General features: G+C 32.8%; 2 protein-coding genes and 1 non-coding gene across 4 annotated transcripts; 1 reads left to right on the top strand and 2 right to left on the bottom strand.

Moving 5' to 3' along the window:
- Nucleotides 1-13: 13 nt before the first annotated feature.
- Nucleotides 14-1,317, top strand: RfC38 (replication factor C subunit RfC38). Its single transcript, XM_090109528.1, has one exon. The coding sequence runs from the start codon at nt 124-126 to the stop codon at nt 1,189-1,191; it is 1,068 nt and encodes a 355-aa protein (XP_089965654.1). The 5' UTR covers nt 14-123; the 3' UTR covers nt 1,192-1,317.
- Nucleotides 1,215-19,533, bottom strand: LOC149902928 (uncharacterized). Of its 2 annotated transcripts, XM_090109529.1 has the most exons (6): nt 19,179-19,533; nt 4,792-5,026; nt 3,000-3,124; nt 2,433-2,564; nt 2,108-2,137; nt 1,215-1,534 (listed from the first exon to the last, which is right to left on the bottom strand). In XM_090109529.1, the coding sequence occupies exons 1-6, from the start codon at nt 19,279-19,281 to the stop codon at nt 1,368-1,370; spliced, it is 792 nt and encodes a 263-aa protein (XP_089965655.1). In that variant the 5' UTR covers nt 19,282-19,533; the 3' UTR covers nt 1,215-1,367. The 2 variants fall into 2 exon arrangements, with proteins under 2 accessions (XP_089965655.1, XP_089965656.1); XM_090109530.1 differs by lacking the exon at nt 2,108-2,137 and having other exon boundaries at nt 1,219-1,534; nt 19,179-19,530.
- On the bottom strand, nt 3,282-3,353 carry TRNAA-CGC (transfer RNA alanine (anticodon CGC)). The gene has a single exon. It is a non-coding gene; the product is annotated as a tRNA-Ala (tRNA).
- Nucleotides 19,534-19,984: the final 451 nt, after the last annotated feature.

The following is a 19,984-nucleotide window of genomic DNA, read 5'->3' as shown; positions in this document are numbered from 1 at the left end:
AAACTGACAGAAATTTATAAAAGTCAAATTTAAAAAGTAATCAAATATACTTTTTCAAATTTCATAAACTGCTATTTCTTAGTGCTAATTATTCTGCTAATTGTTTGAGAACTTTCTCCCAAAATGAGTCTTTGGGTGGACAAACATCGACCAAAAGATTTAATGAAGTTGGATTATCATAAAGACCAAGCAGTAAGATTGAAAAGTCTCGTACAGCAAAGTGATTTCCCGCATCTTCTTGTTTACGGCCCTTCAGGAGCCGGCAAAAAAACTAGAATCATGTGCTTATTACGTGAATTATATGGCTCAGGAGTTGAACGATTGCGGCAAGAAACAATGCATTTTACAACTCCTTCGAATAAAAAAATCGAAATCATGACTGTAAGTAGTAATTATCACATAGAAGTTAACCCTACAGATGTTGGAATTTATGACAGAGTTGTTATTATGGATCTTGTAAAAAATGTTGCACAAACACACCAGATAGATTCTTCTGGACAACGTGAATTTAAGGTTGTTATTTTAAATGAAGTCGATGATTTGACTAAAGATGCTCAACATGCCTTGCGACGTACAATGGAGAAATATGTAGCGACCTGTCGGCTCATTCTCATTGCTAATTCAATATCTCGTGTTATTCCTGCTATAAGATCCCGTTGTTTAACAATAAGAGTCCCTGCACCTACAGAGAGTGAAATTTCCACTGTACTTCATACAGTGTGTAAGAAGGAAGGGCTCAATTTGCCATCAGAATTGGCCTTACGCATTGCCAAATGTGCAGATCGTAATTTACGTCGTGCTTTATTAATGTGTGAGGCGTGTAGAGTGCAACAATATCCTTTTACACCTAATCAAAAAGTACCTGAACCAGATTGGCAACAATTCATAAGAGAAACTGCATCAATGATTTTATCAGAACAATCTCCAAAGAAACTCGGTGAAGTCAGACAAAAGTTGTATGAGTTAATAATACATGGTGTGCCACCAGATATGATATTTTCAGGTCTGTTGAAAGAGCTTGTAAGAAATTGTGATATGGCCATGAAATGTCAAGTAGCGAGTCATGCTGCTATGTTTGAACACAGAATGCGTTTAGGTAATAAGGCAATATTTCACTTGGAGGCATTTGTTGCTAAGTTTATGGCCATATACAAGAAATTTATGGAAGAGTCACTGGGTGATGCATTCTAGTATTTGAAAAGGTGAATATAAACAATTTCTGTGATGATGTCAGTTGTAAGATATTCTGGTTAAAATTGTATGTACTATTTTCATGATTGTTTAATGTTTTTATTTGTATGACTGTGTAAGGAATAAGGATTTAATAAAACTCCATTTCTACTTAATGTATTTTATTACTATAATTACTAGCTATATAAATAATAGTTCTTAACTGGTATTTGATTGGCGAATAATCTAAAATTATCTACAACTGTGTGCATTAAAGCTACAGTAACTTCATTAGATAAGTAATCTAATACGGCGCTCTTTGCTGTCAATACTTGTTCGATCATGTATGCATCTTCTGTTCCACCTGAAATTTAAGAATAGCATATTAAAGTCTAAGGAGAAATATCTATGTAATATTTATTATACATATATAGTGTCACCTTGGTGTCACCTCATGCATAATCTATAGTGATTTTTCTCATTTTATCATTGTTTTTTCTTTATATATTATAGTTAAATTATTCGTCAAGATACATGCAGTAAGTAACACTGGTAACAAGTACAATAATTCTAACTTCTAATTAGTTATTTGTGTGCAAAGGCAAGCAAATTAAGTATGATACAATTAATAATTATACAAAAATTGTTAACTTAAAATTAAATATGAATAGGATTAGAATTTGGTAGTGCAATTATACTTTGTTAACTTGAAACTATATATTTTAGTATTTGAATAGAATTAGAATTGCACTTAAAAATATTTTTGCTGATGTACAAATTATCTAAGATTGAGAAATTAGAGTTCATTTTGGTTATAATACTTTTATGAATAAATTGCTTTTAAAATAAGTTAAAGCCTCCAATTTCCCAATTATTGCAGGAAATACACATGAAAGTAATTATTTATCATATAATTTTTTTTATATAAGTACATTACCTATAGTTTCGTTTTCTGAATTGATAAAATCTGAAAGATGTAAAGCGGATGAGTATGTACACAGGATGGAAATAGTTAAAAGTTTAAATTATGAAGATCAGATTGAAAAAGAATATTATGTAAGTATTATATTTGTAGTTATTGTATTTAATTTGTGAGGTCTATAATATGAATAATTATGAGGACAAGATCATGAAATAAAAAGAAAAACATGAAAGATAATGGAGAAAGGAAATTTTGATTAGATTGAATTAAGAGCCAATATTCACCCTATGAAATTATTACTTATCAATTATTAAATTATTATTGATATGAATGTTCTTACTAGGTTGTAAATAAAACAAGGGCGTCCTAGAATTTCGTACGGCTATTCGCTCTTGGCCTATAAGTAAATAATCTTCGTTGTCGTAACCGCGCTGTCCAGTCCATGAATAAGTGATGTTCGTTTCTACGTCACCTGAAAATATAATTATAGGGCCGAATTTTATATATTGTTAGTAAAATATTATTTAATGGTTTGGTACATACTTATGGGGCAGATGCGGTATGAATCTGTTTCACTGATCGATCTTTAGACAAGTATGTGATCAGACTTGAGTCATTTTTTCCCCACCGGGAATCGAACCCAGGACCCCTCGTTCCTTTACGCGTAAAGCACTGTGCCTTCTGCCTATGAGGTGGTTATATTTTACAGTTTACACAGTGAGAGTTGGCCATAATCGCACTTCGCAGAGAATTCCAAATAATGCAGATAACATTGAGGATATTACTCTATATAGGTAAAGAAATTTATTTCACAACATAATATCCACTCCATGTCAACAGCTAAGTACCTACGTACATTAAATGAACCAGTTCAACATAAAACAAAAGCAAATTATCCTTGACTCACTCAATTCCATTGTAATATACGATACGAAAGGGTCCGCTCTTCCTGATAGCATCATAGTTAATTCACCAACAACATGTAAGTCGCTTTTGAAAACAACACCGTTTTTTCCATTTTGCAAATTAAACCTGTAAAACCAGTAAATTAGCATATTTTATGAGAAAAACAATTTTTTATATAAAAAATTTTTCGCAAACGATCAATATTTTATTAATGCAATCAAATTTAATTATAGAAATCTTGTTTAAAAATACAAATAAAAAAATAAAAAAAAAATTTTAAATTTGGAGATGCTGGGATTTGAACCCAGGACTTTCAGCATGCGAAGCAGACACTCTACCACTGAGTTACATCCCCGGTACTGAATCTGTCGAAATTAGTAGTCATATGAAGCTGTACAATTTATTTTGTACACCATTTCATCAAAGGAGTTGATCCATAATATTCTTTCGGTTATAATGATAAGAGAAAGATTGTTATAGAATGATTGATCATGAATCGTGATCAACATTTGAATGATAGTTTTCGTGCTCGCCCCTCTGATGCAGGCAATACAATATAATTATCTAGTTATTGCACGCCTCATAAGCGAAGCGTTGAGGTGGGTACTACTGTCACTTCGCGCAAAACATCTGATTTTTCAAACTTAAAATGTCTTTATGTATCATACATTGCACTTGTAAGATAATACATACACACACATATTAAGAAAAAACACTATTTTTAACGTTCATGATATTTTTGATGTCATTTTTGTTATTTAAACTAGTTAAAAAACAGTTTAAAAAAGTTCTGTCTTGGACGTCCGTGTGTCTGTATGTGCGGATCCTTTTTCTTGTTAACACGATAGCGACCGAAATACTTTACTAATCGAGTCTTTTTTTTTTCTCTTACGCTTGAGTATGCTCAGGAATAGAACCCTTTCATTTTTCAGGGTCTGATTCGATGTGGTTTAATTGTTATTAAATAAACAAAAATAATAATTAATAAATATTTATTAAAAAAAAATTATGAGGCGTGCACTTTTGGATTTTCCAAATTTTTATGTATACCGGCTATATCTAATACTAGCTGCTCCGCGCGGTTTCACCACCGTGGCTCCACTCCTGTTGGTCGTAGCGTGATGATATAATATAGCCTATAACCTTCCTCGATAAATGGGCTATCTAACACCGAAAGAATTTTTCAAATCGGACCAGTAGTTCCCGAGATTAACGCGTTCAAACAAACAAACAAACTCTTCAGCTTTATAATATTAGTAGGTATAGATATATTTTTTAATTTCTAGTCGATTATTAGACTTTATCGTAGTTCACTCATAGAATCAAGATTATATCTAGTGTTTCTAATTTTGACAAATTAGATTTAAAATCTACAAATTACTTTTTTATATTAGAAGAAAGAAAGAAAGAAAGAAAATACGTTTAATCACAAATACTTTTACAAATTTTTGACTTATAACTAAACACTTTACATGGAAAAAAATAAATCTTAAAATACAATAAATACATTCAAAATATCTTAATATCGTATTCGTGATTAGGTGGACTACTCAGCATTTGCCTCTCCGTATTAGAGGAGAGGCGCCGGTTTTCAGTAGTCCCCTCGACTTGCTACGCTTGGAGCATCAGAACGGTCTTCTGGCTGGTTAAATTATAAGAGCTAATACATAATTTAGAAAGTATAAAAAGAAGTAATATTAAGTATAACTACATAGATTTTGTAAGCGAAATCCTAGGTCTATGCATATAGGTAGTAGGTACAAATCTATTATAACATACACATAATAATTTACCTGCGTTCTAGAAGTTTCGTCCACCTTGCACCAGTGACATTGACTTTTCGTAACAAAAATGACATTTGGTCGTCAGGCACGGAAACTGTGACGCTATTCAGGATCATCGGGTCGACAGGGGTCATGCCCAAATGCCTTGAATCCATCAGGAAGAAAAATGTTCGTAATCCTCGGCGAAGGCATTGTAAATTGTCCGCTCGACATGGCGGGAACGGCAGTGGTGGTTGTGTTGGAGCTGAAACAGAAAAATAATTAAACGCGGATTATTTATTAAGTATATTATACAACACTACATTTCTTGACGGTTATACAAAAAAAGCGTGTGTACAGAGCCCAAGGGTCAGAAGTGAAACTTCTTTGGTAACGCCTAAAGAAGTATCACTTCAAAAACAAGAATAAAATTCTCAAATTAAATAAAAAATTAGGTATTCATAGCTAAAATCATTTTACGTGATCTCAAATTTTATGCTTAATTGCTCTATGAAATGGAATTCAAAATTGATTATGGAATGTGTGATTCACGGATTCAATTACAAAACGGATTAGGCTATAAGCCTTTATTATTTCTCTTTAGGATGAATATACCAAACAAATTTCATTCAACAGACGAATCTAATCAAAAAAGTGTAAATTTGTGATATATTTCGATTCGATTCGATTAAACAATTGGAATTTTTAATTATTTTTTCAAAAAAGTGTTTATATAGATGTGACCTGCGGATAAAATTATGTTTTATTCGTATAGCTACTAGCTGTTGCCCGCAGCTTCGCCTGCGTGGAAATGATTAATTTTCATGGTACAAACTTTCATCCCCTATTTTATTCCTTTGAGGTAGAATTGATCCAAATCTACCTGGATGCCAAAATTCAGCCCTATCCGTTCAGTGGTTTGAGCTGTGCGTTGAATGTTGATATGTCAGTTAGTAGAGTCACTATGTCAGTCAGTTGAGTTTTCTTTAGATTTTTTTACTGTATACAAATGGATAAGATTATAATAGTTAGGTAGTCTAAATAATAGGTACTTAAAATAAATAAAAATTCAAATACATATATACACTACACAAATATTTACTATACGCGAAGATAAATAAACTAAATTAAGATTTCGTAAGTTTAATTTTTGTTCTTAGCAGATTTTGTGGGAAAATTTCCCGCTTATGGCCGGAAATATTTTGGTTATACATATATATACTGTTCCATGTAAAAGTAAGATGTAGATTTATTTATAATCTTTAATTAGGTTAAAATATTTACCTACTTAATAAATTAATAATTTATTGAGACAAGGTTAATCTACTGTGAACTTTTACGAAATGGAGTAGGTATATTACCTATTTAACTGTAGGTAAATATGTATATGTACATTATATTATATTATGGACATCTGATTTATGTGAAATATGTAGGTACATCAGCTGTTAAGTGACCATCAATACGGATTTCGTCACAGCCGCTCAGCTGGTGATCTTCTAGTTTACCTAACACATCGATGGGCGTCAGCAATTGAGAGTAAGGGGGAAGCCATGGCAGTTAGTTTAGATGTAGCGAAAGCATTTGACAGGGTGTGGCACAAGGGGCTACTCTCCAAGTTGCCTTCGTACGGCCTTCCTGAGAGACTTTGTAACTGGATCGCCAGTTTCCTCACAGCGCGAAGCATCAAGGTCGTTGTCGACGGATCATGCTCAGTACCCATGCCTGTGAATGCTGGTGTTCCACAGGGCTGCGTGTTGTCGCCGACGCTATTCCTCTTGCACATCAATGATATGTTGCAAATTCGTGATATACATTGTTATGCGGACGATAGCACGGGCGATGCCACTTATACCGGCGTTGCAAATATCTCTCAGGAGCAAGTGGACCAACACCGGAAAGAACTTGTGTTCAAAATTGAGAAATCTCTCGACGAAATCTCAACATGGGGGCATAATAATTTAGTTGAGTTCAACCCCTCTAAAACACAAGTTTGCGCTTTTACTGCTAAAAAGAAGCCTTTTGTCATCACGCCTAAATTCCAGAACACTCTTCTCAAGGCCACGCCTAGTATCGGAATCCTCGGGGTCGACATTGCGAGCGACGTTCAGTTCAGGGGTCATTTGGAAGATAAGGCTAAATTAGCCTCAAAGAAGCTAGGGGTGCTCGCTAGAGCGAAACAGTACTTCACGCCTGCTCATCGCCTTCAACTTTACAAGGCCCAAGTTAGGCCGCATATGGAGTACTGTTCTCACCTCTGGGCTGGAGCACCCCAATACCAGCTACTTCCTTTTGACCGCCTTCAACGTCGAGCCACTCGAATCGTCGACCGACCCGAGCTCACCGATCGGCTGGATCCGCTCGCGCTGCGACGTGACGTTGCATCGCTGTGCGTATTTTACCGTATTTACAATGGGGAGTGTTCTGATGAACTATTTAAATTAATACCCGCCGCGCAATTCCACAACCGCACTGCACGACACAAATTAAAATACCATCCACACCACCTGGATGCATGGCGTTCGTCTACTGTGCGTTTCTGTAGACATTTCCTGCCAAGAACTACGCGGTTGTGGAATAAATTACCAGCTTCAGTGTTTCCTGATTATAACGACATGAGCACCTTCAAGAAGAAAGCCTATTCCTCTCTTAAAAACCAGCAAAAAGCTTGTAGTAGAGTCCCTGACACTGCGAACGCTCATGGACGGCGACAACCTCGCAGAAGGTGAGTCGCCTGCTCTTTTGCTGGATTTGACATAAAAAAAAAAAACATGATTGATCTATGGAATGAAATGTTTAAGCATACTGCAATTGAAGAGGAAATAATAATAATAATAATTTTTTGTTTGTAGGTACCAAATAAATTCCTACATTTGAAAACTAGTAAAAACCTGCACCGTTTGGTATTCCTATGTTATGAGTCATTGGTTTTTAAAGATAAAATAATAGTTACGTTATGACTTTATGAGTCATGTTTTGGTAAAAATAATAACACATAATAATCACAGTTCGCTGAGAGCCACGGTTCGCAACAAACGTGTTTGTCGAGTGTATTTACTGTTTAACTAGTGAATAAGACGTTTCGTTCCGCTCGAACGGTTCGTGCGTTATCAAATGGATGCATTCGATAATGCACCTTATTTACTATGGAGGAAGACATAATTGTCGAGAATATAGACCATACTAACATTTTAATTCAACAAAATGTGGAGAATTCCGAGAATTGTTTATTAGAAAATATGATTCAGCAAAACGATATGGACAATTCAAATGAAGTGGAAGAGGCTAGTTCACGGCCAAACAAAAGAGCTCGGGAAGTTGATGAAGAGGAGATGTGGGTTACAGTAGGTAGAAATGGAAAGAGGTTAGCCCAAAAAGTTGATCTGTACATAAATAGTACCGAAAAGTTGCCTAAGCAGTTTTCATTTGCTAAATTGCTAGAAGAGAACAACATCAGTAGTGTGAGCCGCATTAAGTATATTAACCCTTATAAAATATTTATTCAGTTTGAAAAGTCTGAAAGTGCGGAAGAACTAATCAATTGTAAGTCTCTGCAGGAGCTTGGCTGGAGGTTTCAAAAGCCGCTCGAGGTTGTAGTATCTTATGGTGTAATTAAGAATGTTGAAGCCGATTTGAGCGAGAAGGATATATTAGACATTATCTCGAGCAGCAGTGATATTATTTCAGTCAAACGATTAAAACGAAGAAATAATACTGGTAATGGATGGGAAGAGAGTGAATCGGTCCGCTTGGGATTTAAGGGTTCATCATTACCAGCATATGTATACATCTATGGGATGAAAATAAATGTGGATCCATACGTATTTCCAGTTACTCAATGCTCTAAGTGCTGGAGATTTGGGCATGTTCTACGTGCATGTCCAAATAAGAAAATAGTGTGTCCCAAGTGCGGTAAGAACCATGGGAACTGTGAAACTACTGCATTTAGGTGTGTCAACTGTACGAGGAACCATATATCTATGGACAGATCGTGCGGGGTGTTCTTAAAGGAGAAACGACTGAGGGCTATAATGGCCGAGTTCAACTGTTCTTACAGAAAGGCGTTGCAAGTATATGTTCCTCCTGAACCTGCTCCACTTAATGATGAACAATTGATGCCCCCAATATCGGCATTACCCAATCAGATAGCTGCGTCCATATCTGAGGCCACACAATCTCAGGATACTAACTCAACTACTTACGCAAGCGTGGCACGCACTCCCAAACGATCCAGTGTCAATCAACATCAACGGAACGTACCTCAACCCGTGGAACAGACTCGTAAAAAAGAGAAGAGCAAGAGAAAGAAACTAAGCCAGGATGAAGTATTTAATTGGGATGTGTCTTCAGACTCAGAAGCAATAAATAATGATGAAGACGGTGAATCGGAAAAGAAGAGCAATCCAGAAAGGAAAAAAAAGAGAGAAGAGAGAGAATCAGATCTACGTTAAATTATAGACAATTACTGACAAAATTATATGCGTTAGTAACTAACTCGGAAGTAGATTTGAAAAACAAAATTATCCAAGGTGTGACAATATGTATTGAGTGGTTGACATCTGTAGTAGGACAGTATATACGTAGTTTGCCTTTTAAAAATATGTTTAGCTCATTATGGGTATAAACAAAATAAATATTATTCAATGGAATGCACAAAGTATAAGAGCTAAGCGTACAGAACTTGACCTGTTATTAAGTACGGAAAAAATTCACATAGCAGCTGTGTGTGAAACGTGGCTGAATAACGATATTATGTTTAAGATAAGTGGTTTTAATATATTCCGTCATGATCGAGAAGATTCGTATGGAGGTGTAGCCATTATAACTCACAATTCTATCAGAGCCCAATTACTGCCAGTACAACTGTCTAACTCAAACATTGAAGTAGTAGCTATCAAAATTTTCAATTGTAAATATATCGAGTACATAATCTCCGTTTATTGCTCACCGTCAATACGAACTTCTCAACATGATTGGGATGAACTGTTTTCTATTTGTAGTCAAAAAACTATTATACTGGGTGATTTTAATGGTCACCATGTAAGTTGGTCATGTAAGACAGATCCGAGGGGTAACAATATTTTTGACTCTTTGATAGAAAGTAATTTTGTGTCGCTTAATGATGGACGACCTACGCGAATAAAATATGTTAACGGAAGGTTACAGGAATCTTCACCGGATATTTCAATTGTATCGTCAGATATAATAATGCATTTAGATTGGAATGTGACGAATGAATCACTAGGTAGCGATCACTTGATAGTCAAAATTAATATTTCATACACGAATACATCGCCGAGTTATATTAAAAAAAGAAATTATAAAAAAGCAGACTGGATAGAATACCGTAAATATATTGAACATAACATTTCAAATTTCCATATAATTGAAGATGAACCGCAAAAAAGTTATGACCTATTTCTTAGCATTATTGATGGAGCCGCTGATGCTCATATTCCTTTTTATAAAATTAGTCATGACCCCACAAAACGTTTTATTCCTAAGCCTTATTGGAGTCCTAATCTCTCAAAGGTAGTTGCAGAAAGACGTCTGGCTCTTACTTTATTTAGAAAAAATCCAATTCCTGCTAATTTGAATAAATTAAAGGAACGTATTAGTATTGCCCAAAGATTAATTAGACAGGCCAGAAATGAAGCATTTTCCAAGTTTTGTTCCTCACTTGACGAAACTACTTCTGTAAATGAGCTATGGCGTAAGATGAGGTGGTTGAAAGGCCATAAAATGTCCAAGTCTCATGTAGACGAAGGGTTAGCCAATGATCTTCTGCATAACTTGTCACCAGATTTTGTATGTTCAAAGAATCCAATTTTTTCCTCGAAGAATATAAAGATAGAATCATCCTTTTCACTTATTGAACTTAAAAGATGCATTAAAAATAAAGATACTGCACCCGGAGACGATCAGATATCATATTCAATGATTAAACACCTACCAGAAAATGCATTAATAATCTTACTAGAGTTATATAATTTATTTTTCACACTCAGTTTCGTTCCTTATCAATGGCGAGAAATTTACGTTATTCCCATTCCTAAAGTCGGTCGCGATCCCTCTTCAGTTTCAGCGCTAAGACCAATTTCTCTTATGTCCTGCTTTAGTAAGATTTTACATTCTATGTTGAGGAATAGGTTAGAATGGTTAGTTGAAGGTAAAAATCTATTTCATGAGGAGACTACGGGCTTTCGAAAAACTAAATCTTGTCTTGACAATCTCACTAATCTAGTGAGTAGAATTCAGCTAGGATTTTCCAAAAATTTACTAACAGGTGGATGTTTTATTGACATTGAAAATGCTTATAACAACGTTGACATTAAAGCACTTCTTTTAATTTTGGATCAGCTCGGTGCTGGCTCTAAACTTTGTAAATATTTATGGACTTTTTTGAAGGAGAGAAATATTAATATAAAGATCGGCAATACTACATTATCCCGAAGTACAGGACGAGGTTTGGCTCAGGGAGACCCATTGTCCCCTCTATTATTTAATATTGCAACTCTCCAGGTTAGCAAGCAGATTTCTAATGTTATGATTTCTCAGTATGCTGATGACTATGTTTTGTATATTTCGGGAAAAAATGTTGAGTATGTATCTAGGGAATTGCAAATAGCTTTAAACAAAATAAACAATATACTTGGTGAGTTAGGTTTAGATATTTCTCCAACTAAAACCAAGCTTTGTATTTTCAAAAGAGGTGTCAATAGACAACAAATGTCTCTTAATATAAATAATACTACAATCGAAGTAGTTAATGCTGTTAAATACTTGGGAATGTGGTTAGATCAGTCTTTAAAGTGGAATATACATATTCAAAACTTGGTCAATAAATATCTAGATACTTAAATATTATCAAAATTCTGGCTGGGGCATCATGGGGTGTTCATCCCAGACAGCTTAGAAGATTGTACATTGCTATAATAAGGAGTAGACTAGACTATGGATGTTTTTTATATGATAATAGCTACCAGAAGTATACAAGTAAATTAGATAAAATACAAAATCAAGCAATGAGGGTAATAGGTGGTTTTATAAGAACTACTCCAATACATGCCATGGAGAGTGAACTTAGCCTCTCTCCATTACATGTACGGAGGGCGTATTTAGGTGGTAAATTTTTACTAAAAGCCAAAGCTCGATCAAATAATGTAACTATTCATATATTAGAAGAATTATATACACTAAAAGATAAAAATTATTGGCGTAATAAAAAGAAGCCATTACTTGTGATTCTGTATGAAAAATTATCTAACATTAATATTTATAATGCTCGGCAATTGGAGATGTTTTCAATGGATACCTGGGTCACTAATATCAATTTAGATAATATAGTTTATGTTAGTATTCCTAGTATAATTAGTCCCAAACGAAATTATAGCTCATTAGATTTAAACTTAGCATGTATGGATTTAATTAATAAGCAATATTTTAATTATTATAAAATATTCACTGACGGCTCCAAGGATGGGGAGGGGGTCGGCTCTGCATTCTACGACATCCAATGCGATATAAATTTAAAACTAAAAATTAATAACAATTACTGTTGTATAATGGAAGCAGAACTAATATCAATTTGTGAGGCTCTGTCCTACGCAACTTCGTTAGTCCAAAATAATATTGTGATATTTAGTGACTCCAAAAGCGCGTTGCAGCATTTAATCCGCTGTACTTCGGGCCTACCAGGTACCCCTATAGCTTACACGATTTTAAGTCATATTTTAAATTTAACTGGTAATTCCAAAACAATTAAACTACAGTGGATTCCATCACATTGTGGACTGGAACATAACGAGCGAGTAGATATGTTGGCTAAACAGGCTATTTCAGATGGAGTGGATTATAATATGTTACCTTATTACTCGAATTGCATTTGTTTAATTAAAAACTACTGCTATAACCTATGGAAGGAATATTTTGATGCGCGTTCAAAAGAAAAAGGCATATGGTATAAAACCGTCCAGCCACAGCCGCTGAGGATTCCATGGTTTGAGCATCACAGCTTTTGTAGAAAGGACATAGTTTTGATTATGAGGCTGCGTACCGGGCATGTCCCATCAAATAAGTTTGCGTTTCTGATGAAAAAGGTTGTGTCACCGAATTGTGAGCAATGCGGTGTTCCAGAGGACATAACGCATGTATTGATGGAATGTTCCCGTAATGCAGCCTACCGACTATCGAATTGTAGCGACATATTGAAAACGTTTGCTGACGTTAACGTTATTTTGTCTAACCCCCATTCGGAAGAAATAAAACGTATTATCAGACTATATAATAAAGGTTTCGCCTCGGATCAGTCTCCGTAGCTAGATATATAATTATTAAATTACTTACTGAATTTATGTACATATTAGCGTGTAAAATAGTTACCTATAAGTATGTGTGTACCTGAGCGACATATTCATTTTGTGATTAAGCTCATTAAATAAAGATTTGAAAAAAAAAAAAAAAAAAAAACACATAATAATCACCAATTATGTCACATTATGTCTACCATATCCACCTACCTACGATACTTAAAGCACATCGTAAATAGTGTGTTGGTCCTGTGAGTATATTTTTTATAGTCCAACATAGGTTATTGTTATTCTAATGGCGTGTAAGCGTGATTGTATCTCAATAATTATACATTACACAAAGATTAATGGGGTCATTGGCATGGGTTACTTAACGGTTACAAAGCTGTCATTAATAGAAAATAACATGTCACTTAAGAACTGGCCTTGATTGAATTTGTTAGTACATATTTAGATTAGTGTTATCTTTGTTACATTAATCAAAAACCTGTTCTTGATAAAATTTTACATAGTGGGTATTTAATTATTTATAGTACAGTTACATTTTTTTGATTGAGTTATTAAATATTAAATATCGTAGTATCGGTTAAAATTAAATAGACAAAAAAATAAGTTTAATTAATGATAACCTCCACCTTTTTTTTGAAGTCGGTTAAAAATACATACCTAAATTTTGAACGATTTTTAAGTAGGTTCTGTAACTAAGTATATATTATTAAATATTATTATCATTCAATTGATTTTCTTAATGTAATCTGATAAGACCTAAGACTTAATATAATATTTGTACCTTTTTACTATTGACGACTGACGTATTGACCTCCTTTATAGCATTTCACTTTTGTTTAAAATTCAAAGTATGGTAATGCTTTATGCGAATATATTACCTAAGATATAATTGCAATTTGCTAATTTTATTTAAATTACATTTAATTGAGGCCTTTTATGAAATTGGGTTTAGGTAAATCTTATATTAAATCATTAAAATTACAAATCTAAAGAGAAACTTAAAAATTATTTGTTAATTTACGGAACAATTATGAAGTGGCCTTATATTCATTTCAGTATGATTTATGAATAAATTATGATAGTTATGATATTGACAAAGGGTTAAGAAATGAATTCTCTGTTGCGAAATATCTGTAATTGAGAAGGCACCTGCCGGCTGCCACTTACAGCTATATATAGGTAGCTACTTACTACGAACCTACATCTAGTTTATTCCTAGTGCATTCACATTAACTACAGAACCCTAAAAAGCTACAGTTGGAATAGGAATAAATATAAAGTTTACCTACCTTTATTATATTTTATATAGGTATCGGAAAATTGCAATCGTCTATCGTAAATCTGCAGCGTACTTGTGACATTTGTATAATATGCAATCTGAATCTCTGTTAATACTAGTTTTGTGAATAGGCACAATATCTTATGGCATATACTAGTTTAGTGGTGAAAGGTCTTACACGGGACCTCTCACATTGAAGTTGAGAAATCTTGTATAGATGAGCATACAGCATTTTAATCATTCAATTGTATATGATACTCGAAACATTATTAACTTAGGCGCAAGGAAATGACTTCAATTTATATTTATTATTATTATATATTAGGAACTAGGTAGATTCCTTATTATATATTATTATAGGTACATTTGGTGAGTGGTTTTGAAGAGTAGACTAGAAAATATTTTCTTGTTTGATTTTACGCGAGCATTAATACCTACGTTTATATAGAAATGGTTTTCAAACGCGATTTATTTATTTATTATATTATTACCTACAGTCCCGACTCCCGACGTTTCACACACGAAGTTGAATTTGAATTTACTTAACTTTTGCTGTTGAAAATAAAAGTAAGTTAAAAATGATTATTTTGTTTGTCGATCTGAAGCGCCAAATCTTGTTTCGGCGATACAGATAGACAAAAAAATTGAGAGCAGTGCAGTCGGTCTTGTGCCAGATGCCAGGAGGTGCCGAATTATAAAAGTGGTAAATTTTATTTCAAATTAGAGATTTGAAATCCATAAATCTATTTACCAACTTGTTTTAAGGATATGAAATAAAATGATGTACTAGTCCATTCCATCGTATTTATTCGAATTTGAATCTTAATCTTAATCTTAATACTATATTATTATAAAGGCGAAAGTTTGTAAGTATGGATGGATGGATGTTTGTTACTCTTTCATGTAAAAACTTCTGAACCGATTACATTGAAATTTAGCACACATATAGAGGGTAACTTGGATTAACACATAGGATAGGTTTTATCCCGGAAATCCCGCGAGAACGGGAACTATGCGGGTTTTTCTTTGAAAACGCGGGCGAAGCCGTGGGCGGAAATCTAGTTTAGGTATATACGGATTACAGTATGTTACAGTTACTCGTATAAATTATGAGGGTTAGCACACAAATAATTTCAGTGTTAAATTTAATTTTACAAATGCTTTGTAAACCGCACATTATCATAACATTACATACAATACCTTATTGTGAACAGCTTAATTCAAATTTTATTGTTTTTTGTCGAAATTATAGTTATGTAATTTTGAGTGGTGAGCTATATACATATTTGGAATTTTTTCTTCTTACGAGGTCAGCTTATGCAACTTCTGCGTATTAAATATTAGTACGGTTCAAATTGTAGAAATTAATTATTTATTAAGAAACCAGTTTTCATGAGAATAAATATTAGGTACCTACCTAGTTACGTAGGTATCAATTATTTTTATTTTTACTTTATCTCGATTATTTCAATGTCATAAATTTTGTGGGTGTTTTTCACGATTTTCATTGAAAATACATACCTACTTATCATCATAATATTACCGAAATTAATAACTCAGGCCCCGGAATCGGGCCGTTCGGGGCTCAATGGGTTATATCTTACCGTAGGTACCTAAATAATGTGAATAAATGATTTTAAAATTCTTAAATAAGAACCTAAAAATATAATAATCTATAATATTAAAGCAGCAATAGGAATAGAAAATATGGTAATTAAATAAGTAGAGTTCAACCATAGTATCTATAAGTGTTCTTTATGGTTTTACAATACAAAATATTACCACATCTATTTGTAATATATCTAAGTTTATTTTTAAGTTACATTTTAGATACAAGGTGATACTACCAACCCATTTTCCAGTAAGTTTGAAGAGGACTTTAAAATATCATTATAGCAACTATGTTGCTTATATTTTTATAGTTATTTTTTATTATCCTTGAACTTTTAAAGACTGAGAAGACGTACTTGGTCGGTGACAAGCATTTTGCTTCTGTTTTAAGAACTAATCTGCAAATGTAATCTGATATTTATTTGATGTGCATTCTTATTTATAATATAATATAATAAACTTAAGATGATAAGAAGAATACATCGTACTTGATTTCTTTATTTTGATAAATTTTACAGATTAAATTCTGCACTCCAACTACTACGTTTTCATAGCCATGGTCTTCACTCTACAGCACATGGGCCCCGCTGTTATAATAAAATAGCTATGATCGCTGATTTCTCTCAAAGTTCTAACTTTTTACGTTGCTTTTACTCAATTGCCCTGATATTTTGGTATACTCTCCTGAATAAACTCAAGAGGATCTAAAAAGTATATCAGTTCTGGTGTAATATTATCGTGGATCAATATTTTGTTTCATTAATTTTTATTCCATATAGAGAATGTTTGGTAGGATTTACAATATTGTTATATTAATATAATAAAAACATAATAAAATATCTGCGGTTAGCAATCGAACCATTTAAAACATTTTATATGAAGATGAATCGTACTTGCAATAATAATACAGAAAAAAATTATACAGTATATCATTATAATAATTATATACTGTTCACATATTAATCATTTATTGAATACTAGTATAAATAATCATAGATGCTTGAGGAAAACCAATGAGAAATGTAACTTAGTTGTCTCGTCAATCCGGATATGCATGATTAAATTGTATTTTTAAATATTCTTTTAATAATTAATAACCTGATCATATAAATCGAATATTATCAAAATTTCCTTATATAGTTTTAAAGTGATTAGTGCGAATTCGACATGCATACAGTCGGCGGAATCAAACATTCCGAATACTGGCAACCACACCCTTATTTATGATCAATACATTAATAATTTATTAGGTAACAAAATGTATTATAATTCTAGGTACTGTTAGGTCGAGGTGTAAGGCAAAATATATTATAATGCGTATGGTTAGTACTATAATATGTGTGTAGTATACTGATGCATGCGATGTGGTTAGGCCTGTGCAGTGTGCAATGGGCCTACCGGACCCAAAATCTTTTCTAATTCTTAGTTTTACATAAAAAAGTTTCATATTCGATTCTCACATAGGTATATAATAAAAATCTGTCTCCACTATAATTGATATTTTCGAACAAACACAAAGAAAAGAAGGAATGAGGAAATTATGCAACTATGTAGATATCTACAACATAACCTAAATAAAATATTTAAATGATCCAATAAAACCTGATCCCGAAATCCAGTTATTGAAATTTGCACACCCACTTTATTAATTCATTATTTATTAGTTATTACCAATCACAATAATTTATGCTTCGTTAAAATATATTCTATCCACTGAGGGAGAGATATTGTATTTTCACACTTGAAACTATTTATTATATTGGCACACTAGTACAATAGCTTGGTTTTATTTTATAAGAAGTAAATAAAATTGTAATTGGCATAGACTATAATATTTATAATTCACTAGCTTTCCGCCTGCGGCTTCGCTCGCTTTGTATAAAACCTAATAAATTATATACTAAAACCTTCCTCGAGCATTGAGCACAAAACACTGCATCCAAATTAATTGCGCAGTTTTCAGGCAAACACAGGAACATAGGGACAGATAATATAGGGACTTTGTTTTATACTCAAATGATGATGAAGATGAAATGTAGAGACAGTACCTAAGTAAATATTTTGTTTCAGTAAGTATTTAGCTAAGTATAAGACTTGTTACTGTAATTTTACGAGAATGTTTTAAGTGCATAGTATTTGTTAATCTATAGATTTTTCCTGACTGACCATTAATTAAATCAAAGTATGTGATTTATTATAGAGCATAAAAATCTAAAGTATTATAATTAATCATTTAAGCTCTAACATAGATACAAAAATATTTATATGTTTTTTATATATATCCTGTTTGTGTTGACGAGTATTATGTTAATTGTTAACGCATAAATAGTTACGCACGTGATTTAACATAATTTCAACTCTTACAGAGATATAATGAAAATTAAACCGTTATTTTTAAAAAGGCATATTGCTAAGCAATCTGGATGTTTTATAGAACCCAAATAAAATGGTGATTTTTTTCTGTTCGATTGTGTATGCGTGAATCAGATTTTTGTATCTGTATGTTCCTACATACATACAAGCCTCCTGGCTATACAGTGGACATAGGCGACTTTTTACTGCGAAACACCTCGTTTCCTTGAGAATTTAGCGCGGGTGAAGCCGCGGTGGAAAGCTACTAAGTAAATAATAAACATTGTTAAATGTGAAAAATAAAATATAAAATTATTTTTTAATACGGACAATAAAGTATGTAAGTATATAAATATTATAATAATTTGGTTATGTATTGTTACAATATTGATTCATCTTTTTTTGAAACTCTACTAAGTAAAAGATAAGTATTTTTCAAATTCAAATTCAAATTCAAATTAATTTATTTGCCAAAAAACATGGTAGGTATACATAGATGTTAACAATTGAGTTCCAGCATGTTCAGCCGTTATTAACAGCATGCAAATTATGTCACTTAATTATTATAAATCAAAATTTCATTTATTATTTTCATTATCATTACATTTCACATTCTACAATTATTATTAACAAAGTCAATCAATCAAAGTCAAAATTTATATTAAATTAATTTATTTTAAAGCTTTCGTATCGGTATCTAAGTTTGACTTGCATTAAAAATTGAAAATTATTTACTTAAGAGTTAAAATGAAAAATTAATATAAACGTTACCAAAACTTTCATCAAATATAGAGTTCAACTAAAAATATGAACATGATATATATACAAATATAAGAAAACTTTAATTATACACTTACCGGGTTCATAGTTCCTAAACGTTAGGAATTGACCGAAACAAAAATGCACACAACACGAGTATATAGTCAGAGCGACGACACCACGTAAACATTTGAGGAACATCTTGTCGCAGCCTCCAACTTTGAAAAAGGACCGTCTCACCGCACCACTTTTATATACTGAGTTTTATTTTTTAAAAAGCAAGCAACGACAAGGAGTGATTGCCATCCGATGGTTCCGTTATAGGTCACGGTTTTAATCCAATTTCGCATTTTTTACGTCATCCCTTCCAATCAGATATCCCGCACAAGACAACGAAAATGCGTTTACTATACGTTGATGCTTACAATGTTATGCGTTTAAGGTGTAATTCTTGGTCTTGCATAGTGCAGAAGACTGAGGAAATACCTTTGGTGAATGGCGCATTATAATTTGAATAATTTTGTCATATTTATACACTCGACATTTTACTTATATGTGAAGACAAGTATTAATGATGAGACGAGACATACCTGATATTTTAATCAATAAAATAAAATAATAATATACATACGATACACCCACATACAGAATGTAACCTTTTAGTGCTATTTATAAACCTACTAAACTTACAATTATTGTTTGAAGGGTTACCAAATACTTGATCTATAAGGGAAATATTTGAAGTAATAAGGTATGGTATGTCGTTAGGCAGGTTTGGCCTTTTCTACTGTTTAAAGATTAATAATATTACCAATATCAAAGAATAGGTACGTTATAGGTAATATTCCATATCGTAATAATGAATATTGTGTTAGAATAAAAGTGATATTTCGTCCTTCGCGTA

The sequence above is a fragment of the Colias eurytheme genome, chromosome 14 (assembly GCF_061535395.1).
Source record: "Colias eurytheme isolate Ceu_HAF_F1 chromosome 14, ilColEury1 Martin Lab GWU primary, whole genome shotgun sequence".
In the NCBI taxonomy this organism is placed as follows: domain Eukaryota; kingdom Metazoa; phylum Arthropoda; class Insecta; order Lepidoptera; family Pieridae; genus Colias; species Colias eurytheme.
This window is presented reverse-complemented; position numbering and strand designations above follow the sequence as displayed.

What these genes read in the sequence shown, in the direction of transcription:
- LOC149902928 (XM_090109529.1), bottom strand. Translation starts at nt 19,281, where the DNA reads ATGTTCCTCAAATGTTTACGTGGTGTCGTCGCTCTGACTATATACTCG. An exon ending in GTATATTACAATGGAATTGA is followed by an intron (nt 2,565 to 2,999) that starts GTGAGTCAAGGA and finishes TTATATTTTCAG; the next exon opens with GTGACGTAGAAACGAACATC. An exon ending in CTTGTTTTATTTACAACCTA is followed by an intron (nt 2,138 to 2,432) that starts GTAAGAACATTC and finishes TACATCTTTCAG; the next exon opens with ATTTTATCAATTCAGAAAAC.
- RfC38 (XM_090109528.1), top strand. Translation starts at nt 124, where the DNA reads ATGAGTCTTTGGGTGGACAAACATCGACCAAAAGATTTAATGAAGTTG.